This window comes from Dermacentor albipictus, chromosome 1 (assembly GCF_038994185.2).
Source record: "Dermacentor albipictus isolate Rhodes 1998 colony chromosome 1, USDA_Dalb.pri_finalv2, whole genome shotgun sequence".
NCBI classification, from domain to species: Eukaryota; Metazoa; Arthropoda; class Arachnida; order Ixodida; family Ixodidae; genus Dermacentor; species Dermacentor albipictus.
The window spans coordinates 11,327,558-11,347,909 of record NC_091821.1 but is presented as its reverse complement, the minus strand read 5'-3'; the positions used below and the strand labels follow the sequence as shown (position 1 = coordinate 11,347,909).

Here is a 20,352-nt window from a genome sequence, read left to right as displayed (position 1 = left end):
GCATTATTGGGCGTGATCAAAGCAGCGCGGAAACGCGAAGGAAAGAGGACAGGCGTTGAACGCCCAACTGACTGTATTTTATATATGCGCGGTGAATTAATGCTCAGTTGAACGAGACATGGGAAAAGGGTCAACCACAAAAAGCAAAAAAAGAAAAATAAAGAGGAAAGTCGCATAAAAGATAAAGCAAAATATACAACATCAAAACATCGGAATAGACACGAACTAAGCAAACATTGCGTAGCGCCGAAACCAAACTAACGCAAAAGCACAATGCAGCCAAGGAAAACCACGAAAACCAAATGGTACGCACCCTTCACTATCATGTTGCATATTCCGTATACAGCCACTCGTTTTCGGATAAGAACAGCGACGGCGTACTGACGCAATCGTCTCCATGTCTCATGATATCAATACTTTCTGTGATTACGCGGCTTGTCCGCTCGCTGCTCTTACCTATTACACTGCTGTCATTAATCTGCGGCTTGCAGCCACACTGCAGCGTGTTGTTAAGGCACCTGCCAGTTTGACGGACATATTATTTAACACGGGTAAAAAATAATTACATTGTGGGGTTTTACGCCACAAAACCTCGGTATTGTTATGAGGCACGCCGTAGGGGACGACTCCGGACTAATTTGAACCAACTGCGGTTCTTCAACGCGCACCCAATACGGCATTGTTTTCCTAAGCTGCTGTGGTGGTGTAGTGGCTTTAGCGTTGCGCTGCAAAGTCCGAGTTTTTGATGCGTGTGATTAGCTATGCTCAAATTTTCCAGTTTCCGAATGTCCCCAGAAAACGGCTGGGGGTCAGGGCTCCTCAAGCTGTTTTTACAGCTTTTACCTGTCCTCCTCGTAACTTTTTCTTGTTGCGGAATAAAATTCAATTCAATTCAATTCAATATTAGCTTCTTGGCCCAATTTGCGCATACTACCAACAAGTGTGACTGTCTGAGAAGAGAAAATGGATAGCAAGAAAACAGACGGTTTTCAGAGGAATATCATGAGTAACCAACTGAACGTTCTTTTCGAGAACTTGCAAATTCTTCAAGATATCATGTTCCTGGACACTGGGTCTTCTGTTCAGAACGATCAGATAGTTATCCATATGCCGAAACACAGCAGCGATGTTCGTAGTGCCAAATTTGATGACAGTTTCCTATATAGGTAAGCTAAAAGCAGGTCGTTCAAAGAACATCTCTAACCTGATTGTGATGGGCGCGTGCCGGTTGTCTTCCGTGGTTGACCTTGGTTGCCGTGTATGTTATTGCGTAGGTTTGGTTTTGGCGCTACGCAATTGTCTCCTAGTTCAGGCCTCTTTCAATCTTCTCATGCTCTGTAACTTGCGTTTTCGTGTGCTTCTTCTTTTTGTGTGTGTTTGTGTGTGTTTAACCAATTCTCGTTCATCTGAGTGTACATTATATGCGCATACGTGAAATAAATTCAGTTGAAAGTTCTGTGCCTATTGTCGCCCCTTTTTGTATCGGCGATGCTTCGACCTTCATAGTGACTTTCGTAGTTAAAGGGTCTCTGAAACCATTCGGACAAATTTTATGAAGCGTAGGGTATAGCTGCAGTAAAGTATTCGCACCACAAGTTGTGTGAAGCGTCTCATATTAAGAGAGCTACGGACGATTAGAAGTTACCCTCGCCCATAGCCATGCTTTTTCTCCTCAACTCGTTTGCCGAGTGATTGGGGCTAAGCTCCTCCTTCATTGGTTCTGCGTCATGATGGGACGTCGGGCCGTCTACTTCCGGTTGTCTTGGAGCCAGCGCGCGAAGCCTCGCTAACCTCTCCGCCAGCCGTCTGGCTGTTGATCCCAAGCAAGAGCTATCGAAGCAGTGTGCGTTGCGAGAATTCTGTCACCATGCCGGGCGTGTCCGGCATTCCGGTAATTACAGGTGAGCTAGGCGTTTTGACGGATGGGTGGAGGCGTAAGCTAAAGTCCATCCGTACTACTATTGCTGTGTTGAAGCAGCTTTAGCGTGGACGTACTTGAGCGGCCTGATCGGTCTGCATGGTCCAGTCGGTGGCACAGAGCTTTACCAGCCAAACAAAGAGCTAATATCGCTGTAGTCTAAAACATTTTAAAAATTTAGGAAAACCACGTGTTCACGATTATGCTCCTGCCAAAAATTTAAACCAGCAGCAAAGTGGAATACACTTGGTGACTGCAATATTCTGTGCTAGGTTGAGCTCTGTGCCAGCAGGTGGCTGCACCGTGTAGGCCGTTCCAGTTTGCGCCTCTGCTCACTCCGTAAAACACTGTTGCATACTCCAGGGTAGCGTATCGTACTGCTGCCGAGTTGTAGCGACGCCTGCCTATCGAATCTCGACCGACGTTACAACTGCGTAGCGTGGCGTTGTCGGTGGGCTGCAGGCATCCAGTAGACCATGGCGACCAAGCGAGGGCGAGACGATTTCTAGTGCTAAACTTGCACGGTTTATTGAAATGTTGATGAAAGATGGTGAGAAGAGAATGAAGTGATCAAAAGTACATTTCGGAGCCCGTTAAATAGGCTCTCTACAAGCGTGGGAGGGATCTTGCTTCCGTCGACGTCACGTGACCAGCACAGAAAGAAGGCCCCTCCTCCTCTGGTTATACCGAGCCTGCTGGAAGGAGGAGGGCGTCCCGCCTCCTGGAATTGTAGACGCTTGTCCATCTCTTTTGCGCGTTGCTGGTTCGTGGAAGCTCTCCCGTAGAGTTTGGCCGTTCGAGGAAAGGGTCCCTCTAAAGTCGCACACACACACACAAAAGAGGCCTGTAAACACTGCGGGGCTTCCGCCAGACCGGCAGACACTCGAAATGGTCATGGCGAATTAGGAAGTCACGCTTCATTTCGACGAGGCCTGGTGGGTGAAGGTCGGGTGAGAGAAAGTCCTTTCTGCATGAGGTGCGGGACGCCAACCATAGCAGGAGAAGTCACACTTCATTTTGACGATGCATGGTGGGAGAAGGTCGGGTGAAATTCCTTTCTGCACGTGGTGCCAGACGCCAACCGTAACAACACCCAGGCTCGGTCCGCTTGTGCTTGCGTTTACCCGGATGCCGGACACGAGAAACGCATGGCGTGAAGTGACGTCCGCAAACGCGCAGATGCTGGTGCCGATCGGATACCGACAACCAGCGCTGCAGCCACTCTGCCCCCATGTTTGCCTTGCAGAGGGACACAGTGTCGCAGCTTGAGATGTCACCGATTGCTACGTTTGTAGCCCAGAACGCAAGGGCGAACCATGGTGCTCACGAAAAGACAGATCGAGACCAACACAGACCGCGCAGTTCGCGTCAACACGGAGCACGTTGTAACACAAGCAGACGACACTTGTTGTGTACCACAATTGCTTGAATGTAGTGATAAACTGTGCTTGTTCATTCTCTTTCTGCTACTTTCTTTCTTTATAGAAACAAATTAACTAACAATGCTACTGTTACGAACAACATTTGTTCGCCATAAAGTTGGGAAAAATATTGATGACGCACCCTGGCCAGCCAATCGGATAGCCCGCCCTACTGGCGTCGTATGTTACCTTGCGTCACTTGGTCAGGGGCGGCTGAGAACTCAGCGGAGTGGCGTGCTGCGATCGGTAGCGATGTACGCTTTTAAAACCTTATTGCAAATTGCACGCTTTACGCGGAGCGGTTAAGCGCGTCATTTAATTGTGACGGCCTCAAGGGACGCATAAATGGAGAACGTCGGCGACAGGTGCCCTTACCCCTACACACAGCAACTTACGCACGGTGAGTGACCCGGTCACAGGAATGCAGCGGATCGGCAACGTAGCCTAGGGTTGTCTCATAATGACCAGAAGGGCCAACTCTAACGACTCAATGCGTTTGCACAAAATCGCCAAAATTGTTTCAGGGTCCCTTTAACTACCATAGAAATGGAAGTTGAATAATATTATGCAGTTACTATGGTGTGCTAATAAGAATTTATGTTCAGAAATTTGCATATCTACGTATCCGTGTGTGCGGTTGTGGTTATTAGCCATACAGCCCTGAAATATGCTAAGCTGCAATGTGACATAGTACGAGCTCAGTGAAGAAGCCTTGACAGAAACTTTTATTCAGAAGCATGAAACTTATTGGAAACCACGAAGAAAAAAAAAAGTTGCGAGAAGCACAAATAAAAAAAAACGGAACATTACACATTACAAGGATAATACAATACAATAATGTAACACAACTACAAATCTTGAGGAGTAATGATTCGGTGATTAATATAGGACTAAGTCAGTAAAATAAACATTAGGACCCGCTTTTCTTAAACAAGCGCTGGCCGCGATTGGCCACCACTGCGTCGATGATCTTATCACATCGATCGCTTCGTGACTGGTGGGCGGCCTAAAATCGGTCGATAAAGAAACGGTCTCACGTTCGAGAGAAGTTTTGTGAATATTGGCTCAGAGCTCCGCGCAATTATCAGAGCGCTTCAAGTAAGAAAAACCGGTGTTTCTTTTATTTTTTTTCTGCCCGCGGGATATATCACTTCTCAATACATTCATGTAGCTTCGCTAAATATTTCCTTACACCCTGCGTACGCGAGGCGACCTTTCTCCCGGTATATTGGTTGCTTCGACACATTGCACATTTAGTTTAACCCTTCGCAACATGATCCAGCGGGACTGGGGAGAGGGTGCGTTCAGGAAGGGGTGGCAGTCTTTTGATCTTTGTTCGTTTGTTTCATTTATTTTCTTTTTGTACCCCTCTGTTGGGTTATTCTCCCTGCCCGTTACTCCGCCGTCGTGACACGTCGTTCCGCACGGCCTGTCTTTAATCAGCCTTCAGCTCGACTTGCATCGCCTTTTAGTCCGGTTTCTTTCAAGTCCCCTTCTTTTTAAGCCCCCTTTCAAAAGCTTCGCCTTCTTTCACGCTCCATACTTTGCTCGGTCTCTTTTAGTTTCCTTTTAAAGTCTAGTCTAGCGGTATTCATATAGATGATAAGAAAGCGCTAAGGACACACGCGGAGGCTCTGCTCGCGGCTTTTCGTTCACCTTCGTTTTTGCGTCGTTTGCCGGTCTCCACCCTTCTAATCTCCCCGCCTCTATTTGACCCGCTCGCTTTTATTTTTCTTCGTGTCTATTCATTCTCACCCCGCGGGTCCCTCGCTCTGCTATCGCGATTCGGGAGCGCGGTTAGAGCGCAGCGGTCGCTACAGGCCACTTCTCACTCCACGACGCTGAGCTGTCACCACTGGTTTTTTTTTTTTCGCCTCTTTACTGATTTGTGCTTTTTGCCGCGACGATCCGGCTCTGATTAATTGGGCGCGGGTGGTGGTCGCGCGTCGCTAATTAACGTCGGCGCTGGGCGCAGTGACGTCACACAGCAAAGTGTCGGCCTCCGCTCATCTGTGCCATCTTTGTTTGCCCTCCCTCTCGACGGATCCTCGCACGCCGGTGCGGCGTGTTCTGTGTCTACTGCGCGCGACTCGTAGGCTTTGTTTGCGAAAAAGCACTTTGGACCAGGAATAGGGGAATCGGTGCGGAATGAAATTTTACAACCGCACATTGCAAATATTTTGCCTGCGCGGCGCAACAGTTTCATTGCCGACGCTTTCACCTTCGTATGACCTCTCGTGAATGCCGCGTGACGTGCCCTCCTGAAGAACGGCAAGTTAGCGTGGATGTACTTGGAATATTTTTTGTCGGAAATAAGGAAGTGAACTCAATATAGAAAGATAACTACAAACAGCAATATAACAACCGTTTCCTGCAAAAAAAAAGAAAGAAAGAAAGGAAGAAAGAAAAACTTGCTTTTTAAGGTTTCTCTCCTTTTTCCTTTAGTTTTTCATTAGAACCCTGTGGAAAAACCAATACAGTTGAGCAATTAAAGTACGTCCATTATTATAGGTCAATGCACTCATTAAAAGCAGCAGTTAGCATCGAAAACTAAACAACGAAACGATTGACTGCAAATAAATAATGGGGGTACCTATGATGGCGATTAAAAATACGATACAGTATCTGCAAAGCTTAAAAAAAAAGGCAGGGGATGGGGTATACACATAACATTGATGACAGCTACGCAAACAATTTCAGCTGCAATCAAATGTATAGATGCCCCAGTTTTGTCATTGAATAATGCACACATTTCACTGGCCTTTCTCTTCTTTTGACTTCAGGCTCCCGGTCATCGGACGGGACCAACATTTGCTCGATCATCTTGACCTTCATCTCACTGCTGGTCATATCTATTACGTTCCCCTTCTCACTCTTCTTCTGCATCAAGGTGAGTTGATGCTACTTTTGAAGTTTTGGGACATTCTTCATCTGGCTTTTAGAAGCGTACGGAACGATGCGATGTCGCAACGCCTGCTGCGTCATGACTCTTGCTTGGAGATGTGCCACTCCAGTCAAGAATCATATGTGGCTAAACTGAAACGAAAACTATTTATGTTATTCTTACTCAACATAATGCAAACGCGTCGTTTTTAGCTTGAAACTCGTGCATGCACTCAAAGGTAAACGTGTAGTTTTCTGTGCACCAGCAAGCAGCCTTCTCGACAACAACGGGAGTTTAACGGCGAAGTAACTTTTACAGGTGACAACGATATATGGACGCATGACTGTGCACATATATCCCCATAAATGAAAAAGAAGCGAACTAGATGACGTAGTTTGGCAGTAGTAGGTTGCGGATGCGTGATGCTTTCTTGCACGTTCACTGTGAAAATGTAACTATATCTAAATGTTCTGCATCTTAGATTTAGCGGTGAAGTATATTGCAAGAAATATGCAGAACGTCTTTTTTTTATCCTCAGGAGTTACTCACAAAAAAAACGGCACGTATGTACTCAAACGCGACACGTGCGCGTCAGCTCGTCTCATAACAGGAATTCAGAATGCTGTGTGATTAGAAAGTGTTATCCGCAGCAATTCTTTTGCTTTAAGTTAGTCTCTTCGTATTGCCAGCGCATGGACATGGTGTGCGACCTTTCATTTTTCTGTCGGAGGATCTTGTTCAAAATCATCTATTCTTAATAATAATGATAAAAAAACTAATAATATCAATCTCCACCCCACTCAATGTGGGAATCGGTGTAAGCGACGGTTTCGCGTCGACTCTGCCGCAACGACCCAACGAGCCTCCGTGCATCATGCCACTCCCGGCGCACGTTCTGTGCATCCGGTGCCATTTCCTCTTGACTTCATCGTCTGCGCCGAGCAGTCGGAGCACATTACTACCACACCACCCAACTTCCTTCTCATTTCTCTTCTCCTCCTCCCCGCTCACGCCCTGCTGTCCTCTGTTTAACCACCACCATCGACAACGGCATCTAAACGCGTCGAAAGCCAGAAAGAAAGCTTCTGTGAATGTACCCTCTGCTGCAACCCAGTTTGACCACCGACCACGACATCAAAACTTGTCTACTTCACAAATAAAGCTTCGGTTTAAAGAATAAGAATAAGACCTCGCATTCCCAAAAGGATGTAACGCTAAAATAGTTCGTAGCAAAAATTTCAGCTAATCCTTATGCTGGATATATTAGGGACGATGGCCGGTCAATGGCAAAGCGCACTTACGAACGAAAAGCTTGGTGAATGCGGCCGAACATGTTCAGTGAGTCTGAACGACTAGTATCTTATTACCCGATCATCGACTCACCACGTATCGAGTCTCCGCTTCCACGATGTTAGCGCAGTCTTCATCAGTGAAGCTCTCGAGGTTCTCTAACGACGTGTCCTCAGGCGTGGTGCCCTCGTGTGCTGTCTGCGTTGCTTCAAGCGGCATGATTGTAGCAGTGTAACCACATGCTCCTGGTTGCGCAAACGGTGCGTTATTCAATTGGGCAGACTCGCCTTGAGTAGCTGAAAGGCCTAGCATCTGAGCCGCTGCGCAGATCTTGGCTAGAGCCAGGCACGTGACACGTTTGCGGTAGAAAAGGGGGGAATAAAACTTCCAACACTGTGCTCGTTGCAGTAACTGATGAAATGATAAATTGGATTGGTCGCACGCACGCTTTGAGCAGCTAGGAGGTGCTGACGCGAGTTACGCTCTCCGAATGACGAGTACAAACCGTCTCCATGGTTTCACAGAGAGTCCTCACAATTGCAGAACGCGAATTGAAGCAGGCGTTAGAAATGTACCGGCGCACGCCTGAGCATTGAAAGGCACCTCTTCCGCGGTAGCCCGTCTGGTCACATGCTAATATCAACCCACACTTCCTTGTCGCGTAGCCGATGCAATCTGAACAAAGCACGTGCTATCTGCTTTTTGTAGAGGAGACACGGTTGTGGAAAAGGATTGAAGACGTCGTGCGTCCAGTGTCCGTCCTATCCAATTGTTTACTTGGTGTTGCTGGCACATTCTCCGAGTTTAGCGTGTCCTTCCGATTGCAGGGTTTTGTCAGCCGCGTTTCGCGTGTTTATATTTCGCGGTCGGCTTTTTGTGATGTTTCGTTTTTATTTTCCTCCACAACGAAGCATAAATCAGTCGCTGTACGACCACATGCTACCGCCATAAACCGAAAGGTGATACATTAAATATAATCTAAAACTAAAGTTTAGGAGTTTCCGCGCCTGCCAGCGTGCGGGACACGTTCGTGACACCATCTGCAATTTGGAATTGCCCAAGCCGCATGTTCTTATGTATGCACACTGTAAAACTTGATAATTTCACGGTCCGAACTATTCGCGAATTGAAGACTGCGCATAATCGTGGCTACTGAATTTCACGACTTTTTTTTTTTCTGTCGTACTGATCAACTGGGTCGCAAAAAAAAGTCCTCGCATTTTGTTCCTTTCTGTGTTTTTTTTAACCATTACTGCCTGCTCAAAACAGTGCTGTCTGTTTAGCCTTCTACGTGCCACACGTGTTGTTCGTGTATAACGTCCGCTTGCCTACGCAAAATCAACTATCATGCCTGCGCGCGTCAGTTTTCTTTTGCACGCAATATTTGTTCTGGCATAGCGCAAGCTTGCGCAGCCAGATCAGTCGAATGCGCCACGTTTTACCGGGTACAGTCAGCACAACTAGCCGACAAAATAAATTTGAATTTCTCAGTATAGTGTTCATATATCTTTCCTGAAAATACCGCGTACCCTTGCGTTCTGATGCATATTGCAATCGCGGGATTGGCGTAAATCAGGTGCACGTGAAAAGAAACAGTTTTGCAGTATAAAGAAGCGCTGTATCTCATGCTTAAGCCTGTAGTATGCTCGTGGATATTACTGCTTGCTTAAATTCACAAGTAAATGTTGAGGGCCACGCAGATTCACGCATTTACATCACGGAAAGAGATAGCCCGGTGTGTTTGCCACTGTTTCGCGAAATCATGTGCTTCTCTCGAAACTTCCACGTTTATTTGCTCTTGTTTTTTCACTGCACGGCAGGACGTGCTGCAGCAAGTACCTTCATCGCGTTTTAGAATTACCACAACTCGTTTCCTTTAGTGACCCCCCCCCCCCCCCCCCGCCGAAAAAGAAAATGAAACAGTTATTTACCATGTAGCTGTGCTGGCGAATGCGTCTCACCCCTTATTCCGGGGTCTTAGAAAAATCTTCGCGATTACTACCACCGCTTGGCAGACGCTTCGGACGTCGTCATTACGGCGTGTTTTCGGGCCTCCTTGCCGAGGCGTGCACCCCCTGGCGTCCAGGGGCCGGTGCTGCTTGCTGCCCTTCTTAATCCGAATTAGCGTCGACGCCAAGTTTGCCGGCCATCAATCCGCCGCCCCCGAGTTGGCCACATCTGGCCGACGTCGTCGCACCGAAAGCATGGAACGCATTACGGCACCGCTCCTGGCTCTGGTCAAGGCGCGCGCCCGCACCCGAACAGTTACGAACGCCGAATTAAGCTGGCCTCGCGCCAGTCCCTCAACGCACGTGCTACGTAGCCGTGTTGACTGCGCACAGATTAAAGGACGACCCAGAGAGGGAGAGATGAAAAAAAACGACGAAAAAAAAACTTCGATTGCATTTTCTTTTTCTCTTTTTTTCCATTGTGAGTTTGAAAGTCCTTCCCTCGGAGATCGAAAACGTTCAATCACCCTGCTGGACTTGGCGGTGCCTTCGAATCGGTAATTAGCAAAACTTTCTGTCCTCCGGCCGAGAAAATTGCTGCCCTGTCACGCGCACTGCATATGCGGCCCATTCAGAAAATTGTTCACCACTCAATTATTTATTTTGGTTTCTATTCATCTTTATCTGTATGTATTTTTATGGCATAAGAATAAAGCACTCTGAGCAGTCACGTGTCCCTGACTTGTAATTCGTGGAATGAAACGAACAAATGGAGTGCGGTTGAAACACTGACTGACAGTAGCACCTTCGTTTCCAAATTAATATTCATTTGCTAATTAACTGGTAATTAATACTCTCGGCTCCTCCCGGTATTTCAACGAGCGCAATTTAGCATACCCAATTCCTTGCTACACACGTATATTATTGCAAAAAGCGGAAGTTCGTATTAACACATACATTATACTGACCGTTCAAGCAAACGACGGTAATTTTTCCCACGAAAGAAAAAGAAAGAGCAGCTCTTCATTGAATTAGCTTTTATGGTTCTATTAGGTGCTAAGGACTGTTCACGCGATAAACCAAGGCAAGTAAGTGCACCGAAGCTGTAGGACACCTCAACAAAATTTTAATGTGTTCTTTGCTTATGACAGTACGTGCTGCACGCTCACGCCTAGAGCCCTTCGCGCGCGTACGTAAAAACACAGAGGTGCTTAAGTTTCTCGGACACACATCTGGCGATACACCTTTGCACCTATTTTTATTGCCAACTGATACGTTATATAACAATCTGAAAAACCCATCCTTTTGCTCAAATGACTATGTTTAGCTGCAACAAAGCAGTAATTCTATGTAAGATGGGCAAAGTGATCGTCTCCTAAAATTTTGTTGACTAGAAACTGCTTTTGCTTACTAAGCGCACTGATAATGACAGCTTGTCGCACATATTTGTCCCAAATTTTGCGATAACCCATGGCGAGATTGTGTCTAAATTACTGATGTGGTGCCACCTTACCTCTACTTTCATATTAGACAGAATATGTTTTTTCCCAGATAGCCCTTCTGCATCGCTTTTGAGAAGAAAAGTAGATGCTCGGGATTGTGGACAAGAGTGTGGGCCAGTAAAGGAAAGACAGGGGGGTTAACTAGGTTGCACATGATTTGCTACCCTACACCCGGGTTCGGGGGGGAAGAGAGATATAGGGGTGAAAACGTTAAGAAAGGGAGAAAGGAAAGTGATGACATGATGCGCCTGCACAAATAAAGCATTCACTGCGGCTTCAAAGGCGATCGCACAGCCCTGTAGTCTTCAAAAAGTGCATCTGGGCGCTAATAACTTTCCTTGTGGATGATGGTAGAGTCCAGGATCCTAATATCTTTGCTTCTGTAAGCATTCCTTCGTCCATTCGGCTTACGGAGAAGTAGTATGAGGAGATTAACAACGTAGCACGTAGCCAAGACAGCCTTTCTATATATAGAACAGGAGACGGTGACCCTGAATTTCATTCTAGCTGCGTTTCTCACGAAAGGGCGATGCATGTGATCCAGGGGCTGTATAATGTAGAGCTATTCCAATCGGTTTTGTTCCTACCTTCCGGCGTCAAATTTGCGTAACCGTCGATGGAAGCACCGGGCGGTGATCAATAGCGTTGTTTGAACCGCCCAATCAAACACTCCCCTTGCTTATTGGAGTCCACTTTTGTTTGATTTCAAAAGGAATAGCATCCATTATCTTTACAGGCCTTCCGTATCTAATTGGGTAAAAAGAGGGGAGGAGCACGTAGGAGTGGAGAGAGTTTCGGTGAGGCCGAGCAAGCGCAGGAAAAATAGATAACTTTGTGAAGAGGGTGGTGCCGGCGTCTGCGATTGGCCCGCTTCTCCTAGGTTAGCTTGTGGTGGCTGGCCGAAAATGGCGGCGGCGCGCAACGGAAGGCTATAAATGCCGCCAAAATTGATCCTTAGTGAAGAATAGTTAGCAGGACGATGTTGTGTACGTGCCGAAAGGGCTCGAGTATGTTATACTGCTACGTATTTTTTTTATACGCAAATAAGTTCGTTCTTTCCAGATGCTGCAAGCAACCAGTCTGCGGCTAATCTGGAAAAAAGTCCATTTTTGTTCGGCATATTAATGCATATTTAATGCGTGCACGTCACTTCGAAGTGGTAATTTTTCGTGGTTTTGTGACGTTGCATTACAGGCTGGCGAAGCGGGCGCAGCCTTAAAGCATTTGGACCAATCGCGGAAGGTTAATGGTGAGAAAGACATATAAAAGAAATAATTTTCTTTTGTTTGGTTCAATCATGCATAATAGGTGTGGAAACGTCATATCAGATAAGGAGTTTTCGCTGTTTTACGTGACATCGCGAAACCTACAGGCGAAGGGGGGGGGGGGGGCGGGAGGGGAAAAAAATGTTGCCCAATCGTGGAGGGCTGATCACGAATGGTCAAAATTTTTTTTTAGGCCACCCCCACTTGCCCTGTCTGTCACTCGGCATCACGAAAGCCACGAAAACTCCCCATCTGATATGGTGTGTACGCACTGATTATGCATTATCACACCGAATAAAGGAAAAATAAATATTTCTGATTCGATGAAATTTTCGCCGTTAGCCATCTGCTATCGGTCAGAAGTTCACGGCTCCACCCACTTTGTCTGTCTGTCACGTGACGTTAAAACAAAGCTACGTGAACTAATCATGTCAAAGTGACGTGTAGGCGTTAAAGATGCATTATTATGCCAAACAAAACTCTTTTTTTTTTTTGCCACACAGCCGGAAACTGCCCAGTTCCGAAAGGAATAGAAGATGGCTGTCCGCCGATCGCTCCGGCACTGGCTGCTCAGAGCTGCCCGGGAGCACGTCGCTGAATTTCAGCGCCGATATACGCAAGGACAGAATAAACGAGACGACAGACGAGCGCTCGTCTTTCGTCTCGTTTATCCTGTCCTTGTGGATCTCTGCGCTGCAATTCAGCAATATATCGTACCAACAAATCCCAAGCAGGTACATCACGGGGAGCATGGATTTATTTGCGTATAATAAAAACGTTTAATTGTGTGGAAGTATAACTTTATCCAGCCATTTTGGCACTTATACAACATCGCCCTGCCCATTCTCCTTCGCTGAGGATCCGTTATAGCGGAAGTTTAACTTGCCGTTGCATGCTACCGCGAGTTTTGACTAGTAACCGCAAGCTAAGTAAGGGGAAGCAGGCCGAACGCAGGCGCCGGCACCACCCTGCTCATCCGGTTATCTACTTTCACTGGGCTGGCTCGGTACCACCGAAACCTTCTCCACTTCAGCGTGCTCCTCGCCTTTTGTCAGCCACTTAGATATAAAAACCCGCTCAATGTAGGCAATGCAATTCGCTTTGAAAGCAAGCAAAAGCGTCCTCCTATAATGGAGGAGACCATTTGATTGGGCTCTTCAAACAACGCGGCGGGTACCACCTGATGCTTGCGTCGGTGGATACGTAAATGTGACATCAGGAGGTGGAAATAAAGAAAATCCCCCGACGATTACGATACTTCCTAATGCCAAATTTGAGCGCACCTCTATGCGTGTTTTCATTTCACAATACATTGGCGGGTGCGGAAAATCTGTCTCGTGCGGCACGTTGCAGATAAGGCGAAGTGCGGCGTATCTGCCTGGCTAATCTGGAGATCGCGAGAGGCAGCGCGTGGGTGACGCGTGGGTGCGATTCACAGTAGCCGCCGCAGACAGACCTCCCAGACGACGTGCCCTTCTCTGGCGCCATCTCATAGCCATCGTCGCCGCACTAGGCTTTTCTTCTCAAGCTATCGCCATACCCTCCTCCTCCTCTTTGCCTTTCATCTTTCCACTGCACCCTCTTCCTCTGCTTTCCTTCTCGTGTCTATCATCTTCCGCTGCGTTCCACGTTCGCTCTTTCATCCTTCGCTCGGCTCGTTTGCTTGGCTACGCCAATGCTAACGCCGACGCTCTCCCTAGGAACGGGCGCCTAAGAGCTGCGCTCTGAAACAGTTTTACGGTTTACTATAATTTTACGTTATAGTTCCCCAGGTCAAGAGGCCACTAGCAGTCTCGAGCGCAAGGTGGTGTGGTTCAGTTGAACGAAGGAGGCTCCTCAGGACGCAAAAAGGGCGATGAAGCAGGCAATCTGAATGCCTATCAGTGCGTATGAATGTGAATGCATTCTATGAATGTGTAGGCATATCTCCTCCTCTACCCTGGCCATGGCTGCGCAAGGCTATCTGCGTGGCATACCCGGGCCACGCGCGTTGTTGTAATGGTAATTTGGGGCGGGTGCAAACGCTGAACGAGCCAAGATGATTAGTCGCTTCACGTGCGCTGTCTTCCCGCGCGCAACTGTTGAAGATTGCGTAATCTCAAGCGTCGGACACGCGTTGAAGGTGTAGAGGCAGCCCGAAGCGTTCGCTTCTCGAGCTCGACGCTCTTCATACGCCAGCGTTGTGACAGCAAGTGTTCGTAGTCATCGAATGAGATCTGTTCACGTTTGTCTGTGTGCGAGCGCGTGCTCCCGCATATGTTAATTTGATTACAGAGCGAATGTTTATTGCAATTATTATGTCCCATAAAACTGGGCCTTTCGTCGTGTGGTCATCTAATACTTTGCTATAGATATCAATGATAAGCCTTTCGGGTGAAGCTGACACTCTCTTCAGTGATTTAGGCTTTATCTCCGCGGACTACTCCAACAACGATCACGTCGGAGGCTCCTGCAATCAGCACGTACTGATCGAGGCACAGAAGACGAACTTTGTGTGGCGATCACCCCCACTTCGAGGCACCCAATAATGCACTTCGCTGTGTCGACCCTTCACCGCCTTTTCACTTTAGTTTGTCTTCACTGTCGCTATGAACGCGGCGACCGGCCGAGGGGCATGGTCATTTAATGTGTTGCTCCTATTACCTTCGCCGTCAAACCGTCCTTTTTTTTTTTTCCTAGTCGTCAGCAGTGCAAAGCGATCGAATTGGCTCACGGCGATAGCACGGATGAAAACAACGACAACAACCGAATCATTAGCAAGCGCCGGGGGCAGCAAAAACAAGTCAAACAAGCAAATCAAATAACAAATGAACGCGCCACCCAACGATTGGTGTGGCAAATCGATGGCAGCACCGCTCGAGAGCGCGGCGGTGCGTCTCGTTAAAGACTCGTGTTACCGGCGATACGCGGGCGTCCGTGCGTGCGTGCGTACGTGCGTGTGTGCGTGCGTAACTTTCTGTGGGCAGGGGTTTTTAACGCTCATGTGCCATATATAACGGGCCTCCTGAGAATTCGTAGGGAGCAACGGAAATGCTCGTCCAGGCGTGAGCTGATAGGAGACGTATCGGAGATCGATGCTCGCTTTCCTTGCTACTGCCGCCAGTGTCGGATTTAGTACCATGTCAAAACATTGTCCCTCTACATTACTTGCAAAACTGAGGAGTCAAAATTCCTGAAAAAAAAAGAAAGGAGAATAATAAGACCAAAAAGAAAGGACAGCTGGTATATGTGAGTGTAACGTTTTCAGTTTCTATTTCTATGAAAGGCGTCGGAAGGTCACGTTTCAAGGGCTCGATAGCATTTTTAATGACGTGGACGTAAGGTGCGGATAAGCTAGTGTTGGCGTACGTATGCACGCGTTCCTTGCACACGTGTAGTAAACATATCCGTATATTCATTACGGTAGGCTGGCATTAAGGTTGACCCGTATTTTCTCATTTCTTTTTCTTTTTCTCTCTGGCAGTGTTTGCACAAACTTACTGCTTCTATTTCACTTGGCCTTGTGCCAAGTCGGGCTTTCAGCAGAGAGACCAAGCGGATAAAAAATATGAGGTGAGCCTTGATTCATCGAAGCAATCATGGTTCAAATTCAGGCCAGTATACGCCAACTACCGCGTGATAGCGTCAGGAGCAAGTCCTTAAAGCGATGCGAAAACGACACCGCTTGGCCTTGGTTCGTGCGATCGAAGAGTTAATGTGGACTTTGTTTGTCGGAAACCAATGTCAGGAGCTACTTTGCCTGTCACTATGTTCTGCTGTAAAAATTCGCCACTCCTATTTTCTTTTCTTTTTTCATTTCCTGGGCTTAATGTCATCTATTGAAATATCTTCGTCCTTGAAAGCTCATATAAACCGAAACCAGAATGCAAACGTCCACTTAAAGCGAATGCACTGTCGTGCATCGGTGCTCATTTGGGTCGGAGAAAATCAAAAAGGCAAATAAAAATAGGACTTTAGTATATATCACTCTTAGCACGGTGACATTTAACTTAACCTAAAGGTAACTTATAACATCAAGGTTACTGTTCTACTAAGACAACTTGATCCTTGTGTTTTTGTAAATTTGCGACGTGGCTAGAGGTTACATGCGTCGAAGCGTCTATTTTAAACGTTACTGCAACGCCAAATATCGTCTAACGTTTAGATTGTAACTTATAAAGTGTTGTAATTCGCGGCTCAGGGGACCTATTCTATGGATTGGCAGTTTACTAATTATTGTGTGGTATTGCGATCCTGATATGGTGTTTTCAGCCGGGAGAAACCTATACGATATGATGTACAGGCGCAGGATTGAGGCATGTTGCTCTAAATTAATATTTTATAGGTACCAATCAGGATCTGCGGTTGCGGTTTCTCAATGTAAAAAAAAAAGACAGTTTAAATCTCGCATGCGTGCATGCTCAAGTCAGACATCAGCAATTAATTGGCCAATGATTTGTGCGGCATACGGGTCATTGTAATCTAAAATCAAGCCACAGTAAAAATGAACATACTTTGCAAAATATTGTAGCGAACGATGTTGCGGCATAGATTGCAACTACCGTTCAATGTGGTAGAAAGCCCACCGTTCCCACTGCAGGCATCTTAGGCTGTGGTAGGAAACATAGACTTGTACACGTGCACATAAACTAAAAGCGGATGCATTATAGTGATTGAGTATATATTTGTACACAATATATTTTTTTTATTTCCTTGTTTGTGAATGATCCCTTTAGTCATGTTTGTTTCATCTCCTGAAACGCGACACCCTTACAGGGGGCGCACGCTGAAGGGCGCACGCGGCTACCCGCTGGAGTACTACAAAAGCTCTACTATACCGATAGACTAAAAGTCGAGCAGGCCGAACAATTCTTCTGTAGGACTACAAAGAGGCTTTGTAATAAGCCTTACGGTAAACTGCAACGCAATGTATTGCCGCAGTGTTTTCTGTATTTTTTTTTGCATTTTTAACGTCTAAGAGGGAGTGTTTCCTAAATTGCAGCAAATGTCGGGTTCATTAGAGAAGGTGAGACATGCACCACTTTGCCCGCTCATTAACACGTGAGGAAGACGCCACTATATTCACATGACCGCGGACGATAGCCTATCCAGTACGGTCTCGTAGAGAGATGAACGTGCACTCATGAGATGAGGCCACAATGGCGGCCGGCCAAATGAGCAGGGAGAAAACATACATATACAACCGAACAGCAACATCTTTATATTATAGAATATTAGCATGTTGATATATGGTTCTGTGACACTTTGACGGAACTGCAGTTTAATTATTATTTTTAGTTGCGCTAGATGCATGACGTAGTCAAGCGCGCTTCAATCAAACATGAGCGCAGTTATATCTCCTCTGCTTTGCATGCTGGGAAGAGCATGGCGTGTGCTGTCGCCTTTCAGTGGTCGTGTCGCGCTTTGTTTCATCGCTTTAACCGCGTTTTAATCATAAATGTTTTTCGCTCCCGTTGTCGGCTACCGTCAAGCGAATTTGAGCCAAAAGGCAGAGCTGTTATCAGGGCACTCAAGCGCGAACATCCGGCCAACCAGACAAAACTTAAGAAAATTCGGTCTCTGGCCCCCAACCCTTCATACAGGACCTCATTACATACGCTAGTTACTGCCCAAACAAGTTACAAAAGATATTGCTTCCGAGTTCTTCCTAATGTGTGTTCACAATGTCACTCAAGCTGTAACTGCTAGTACGTTGAATTTTTATTTGTCATTCCCAATAGTGGCTTTCAAAAGGCAGATACAGGGCACTACACACTTTATTCTCATCTCTTGGCGCTGAGACAGGGTTGCCTTCGCTCTTTTGAACGCCAGCAGTCCGTGAGTTCCGCGGCGCGGGTTTTGCGTCACCTCGAGAGGTGCCGCCACGCTTTTTAATCTAGCCAGAAAATTTGATTGGGGGAGTTCATAGTGTTTTCTTCTTCGTTTTTTTTTATTGTTTAACCTAGGTAGGACATTAGGCAGTATAATAGGAAGAGCTTGGTGGCGTAACCCACCGCCCCGTTCCAAAGGGGACGCTCATAACATCCAACCATCCATCCATAGCCCTTATTGGACTACTCGAGGACCTGTCAAGCACCTTTCGATGCTCTGTCTTCGCCGACGACATCTGTATCTAGACGTCGGGGGTGACACGACTTCACCTTCGCGCTCGGCTTCAGAAGGCGGCCTCATCAACATAATGCTACCTTCGTAAACAAGGTCTGGAGGTGACGCGGAAAAAGTGCGCAGTGCTGGCGTTTAAGCGGAAGCACATGACTGCATACGGCATATCAATCAACGGACAAGTGATATCGTCCAGGAGAAGTATCAGGTTATCGGGTGTTGTGATTGACAGAGTGGTTTCCTAACGCGAACCACGTGAAAAATCGACTGATTACTATATGTCATCTGTTCAGGTTCCGAAAAAAAGTGGGGAGGGGGGGGGGGGGGTCCACACAATCCATGTTACAGCTGTACAGGGTGTTGTTTGTTGGGTTCCTCCGGTACAGCCTTCCTGTTATATCCAACACCTGCAAAACTAATTTGCGTACATTTAAGAGCATGCAAGCTCTGAGGATATGCCTTGGATTACCACGCAGTGTGTCAATGACTGAAACTATTGCCATTGTTCAAGATTATTCAATCAAGACGCACATCGCGGTCGAGACAATGCGTTCACATGTCAGGCACATTGCCTGGACCACTTGCCACCACCTCGCCGCACTCAGCGTGGAAAGACCTCGCGCGTCATTTAGCACAACTGTAAGTGCATATCGCGCCTCACTTACATCGGGGTACACACTTGCGGCCAGGTCGGTGTCTCCTCCATGGTGTTTGTGCCGTTCTGAAGTACACCTCAGAATTCCATGACTTCAGAAAAATTCCGATTCCGAAGCACGAGTAACTGAATGCCGTCACGTATGGCATATATTCCAATCAGCGAGAGAAATCATGAAGAAATAAGTGAATAAGAAATAAGAATAAGAAATAAGAATAAGAAATAAGTGAATAATCATGAAGAATAAACACACGACATTGGAAAGGTCGTGGTTTTTTTAATCGTCTAGAAATGATTTTGAACAAACGTCTTGAAAAACACTTATATGAAACCGCTTCTGCGTTTCTTTCTTTTTTTTTTGTCAGGACTACATCTGAAGTGGACTAAAGCAGGATAAGAGAGAGAGAGAGAGAGAGAGAGAGATGAGAGAGAGAGAAAACAAGAATAGGAAAGGCAGGGAGGTCACCCAGAAGAGCATCCGGTTAGCTACCCTACACGGGGATAGGGGAAAGGGGAATAGAAAGAGGAAAAAAAGAAGAAAGTAAGCACTGAGTGCGTGTGGGAGGGACACTATACACAGGGACACTATGAATGGTTTCTTAAGCCGGTGCACTTCAAGTACTGCCCTTGTGCACGAATCGCTTTTCGAGCCAGTGACGGGTGTGGTCATGGTCCGAGTATCTTTGACTCGGTGAACGGTATCGAGTCCAGTCGGTGTAAAGTTGCCCGCAGAGAGAGGCGTTGGACATCGTAGCGAGGGCAGGTACACAATAGGTGCTCGATGGTCTCCTCGCACCCACAGGAGTCGCACATCGGGCTCTCGGCCATTCCCATACGGTAGGAGTATGCGTTCGTGAACGCCACTCCCAACCACAAGCGACACAACAAGGTTGCTTCGCCGCGGGAAAGGCTAGATGGCAGTTGTAGCCGTAGCGTGGGGTCCAATTTATGTAATGGGCAATTGAAGGCACTTGAACTCCAGAGATCTTATGACTTCTTGCGTGCAAGTAGGCGAAGTTCCCTGGCAGCGTCCAACCTCGCCAAAGGTGTTGGAAAACCCGCCGTGGTTGCTCAGTGGCTATGGTGTTAGGCTGCTGAGCACGAGGTCGCGGGATCGAATCCCGGCCACGGCGGCCGCATTTCGATGGGGGCGAAATGCGAAAACACCCGTGTACTTAGATTTAGGTGCACGTTAAAAGAACCCCAGGTGGTCAAAATTTCCGGAGTCCCCCACTACGGCGTGCCTCATAATCAGAAAGTGGTTTTGGCACGTAAAACCCCATTTATTAATAATAATAATAATAAAAGGTGTTGGACGTGTCTGTGTATCTTCGTGGGCAGACCAGGCAGCTTTGTCAGCTAGGTT

General features: G+C 47.0%; 1 protein-coding gene across 6 annotated transcripts in view; it reads left to right on the top strand.

Annotated features, from left to right (window-relative positions):
• LOC139060167 (band 7 protein AGAP004871-like) overlaps nt 1-20,352 on the top strand; it is a 447,387-nt gene that overhangs the window by 187,930 nt on the left and 239,105 nt on the right. For all 6 annotated transcript variants that reach the window (XM_070539099.1, XM_070539121.1, XM_070539127.1 and 3 more), the window contains one exon: nt 6,123-6,229. In XM_070539099.1, coding sequence (XP_070395200.1) covers nt 6,123-6,229 — 107 coding nt within the window. The remainder of the gene's footprint in view (nt 1-6,122; nt 6,230-20,352) is intronic.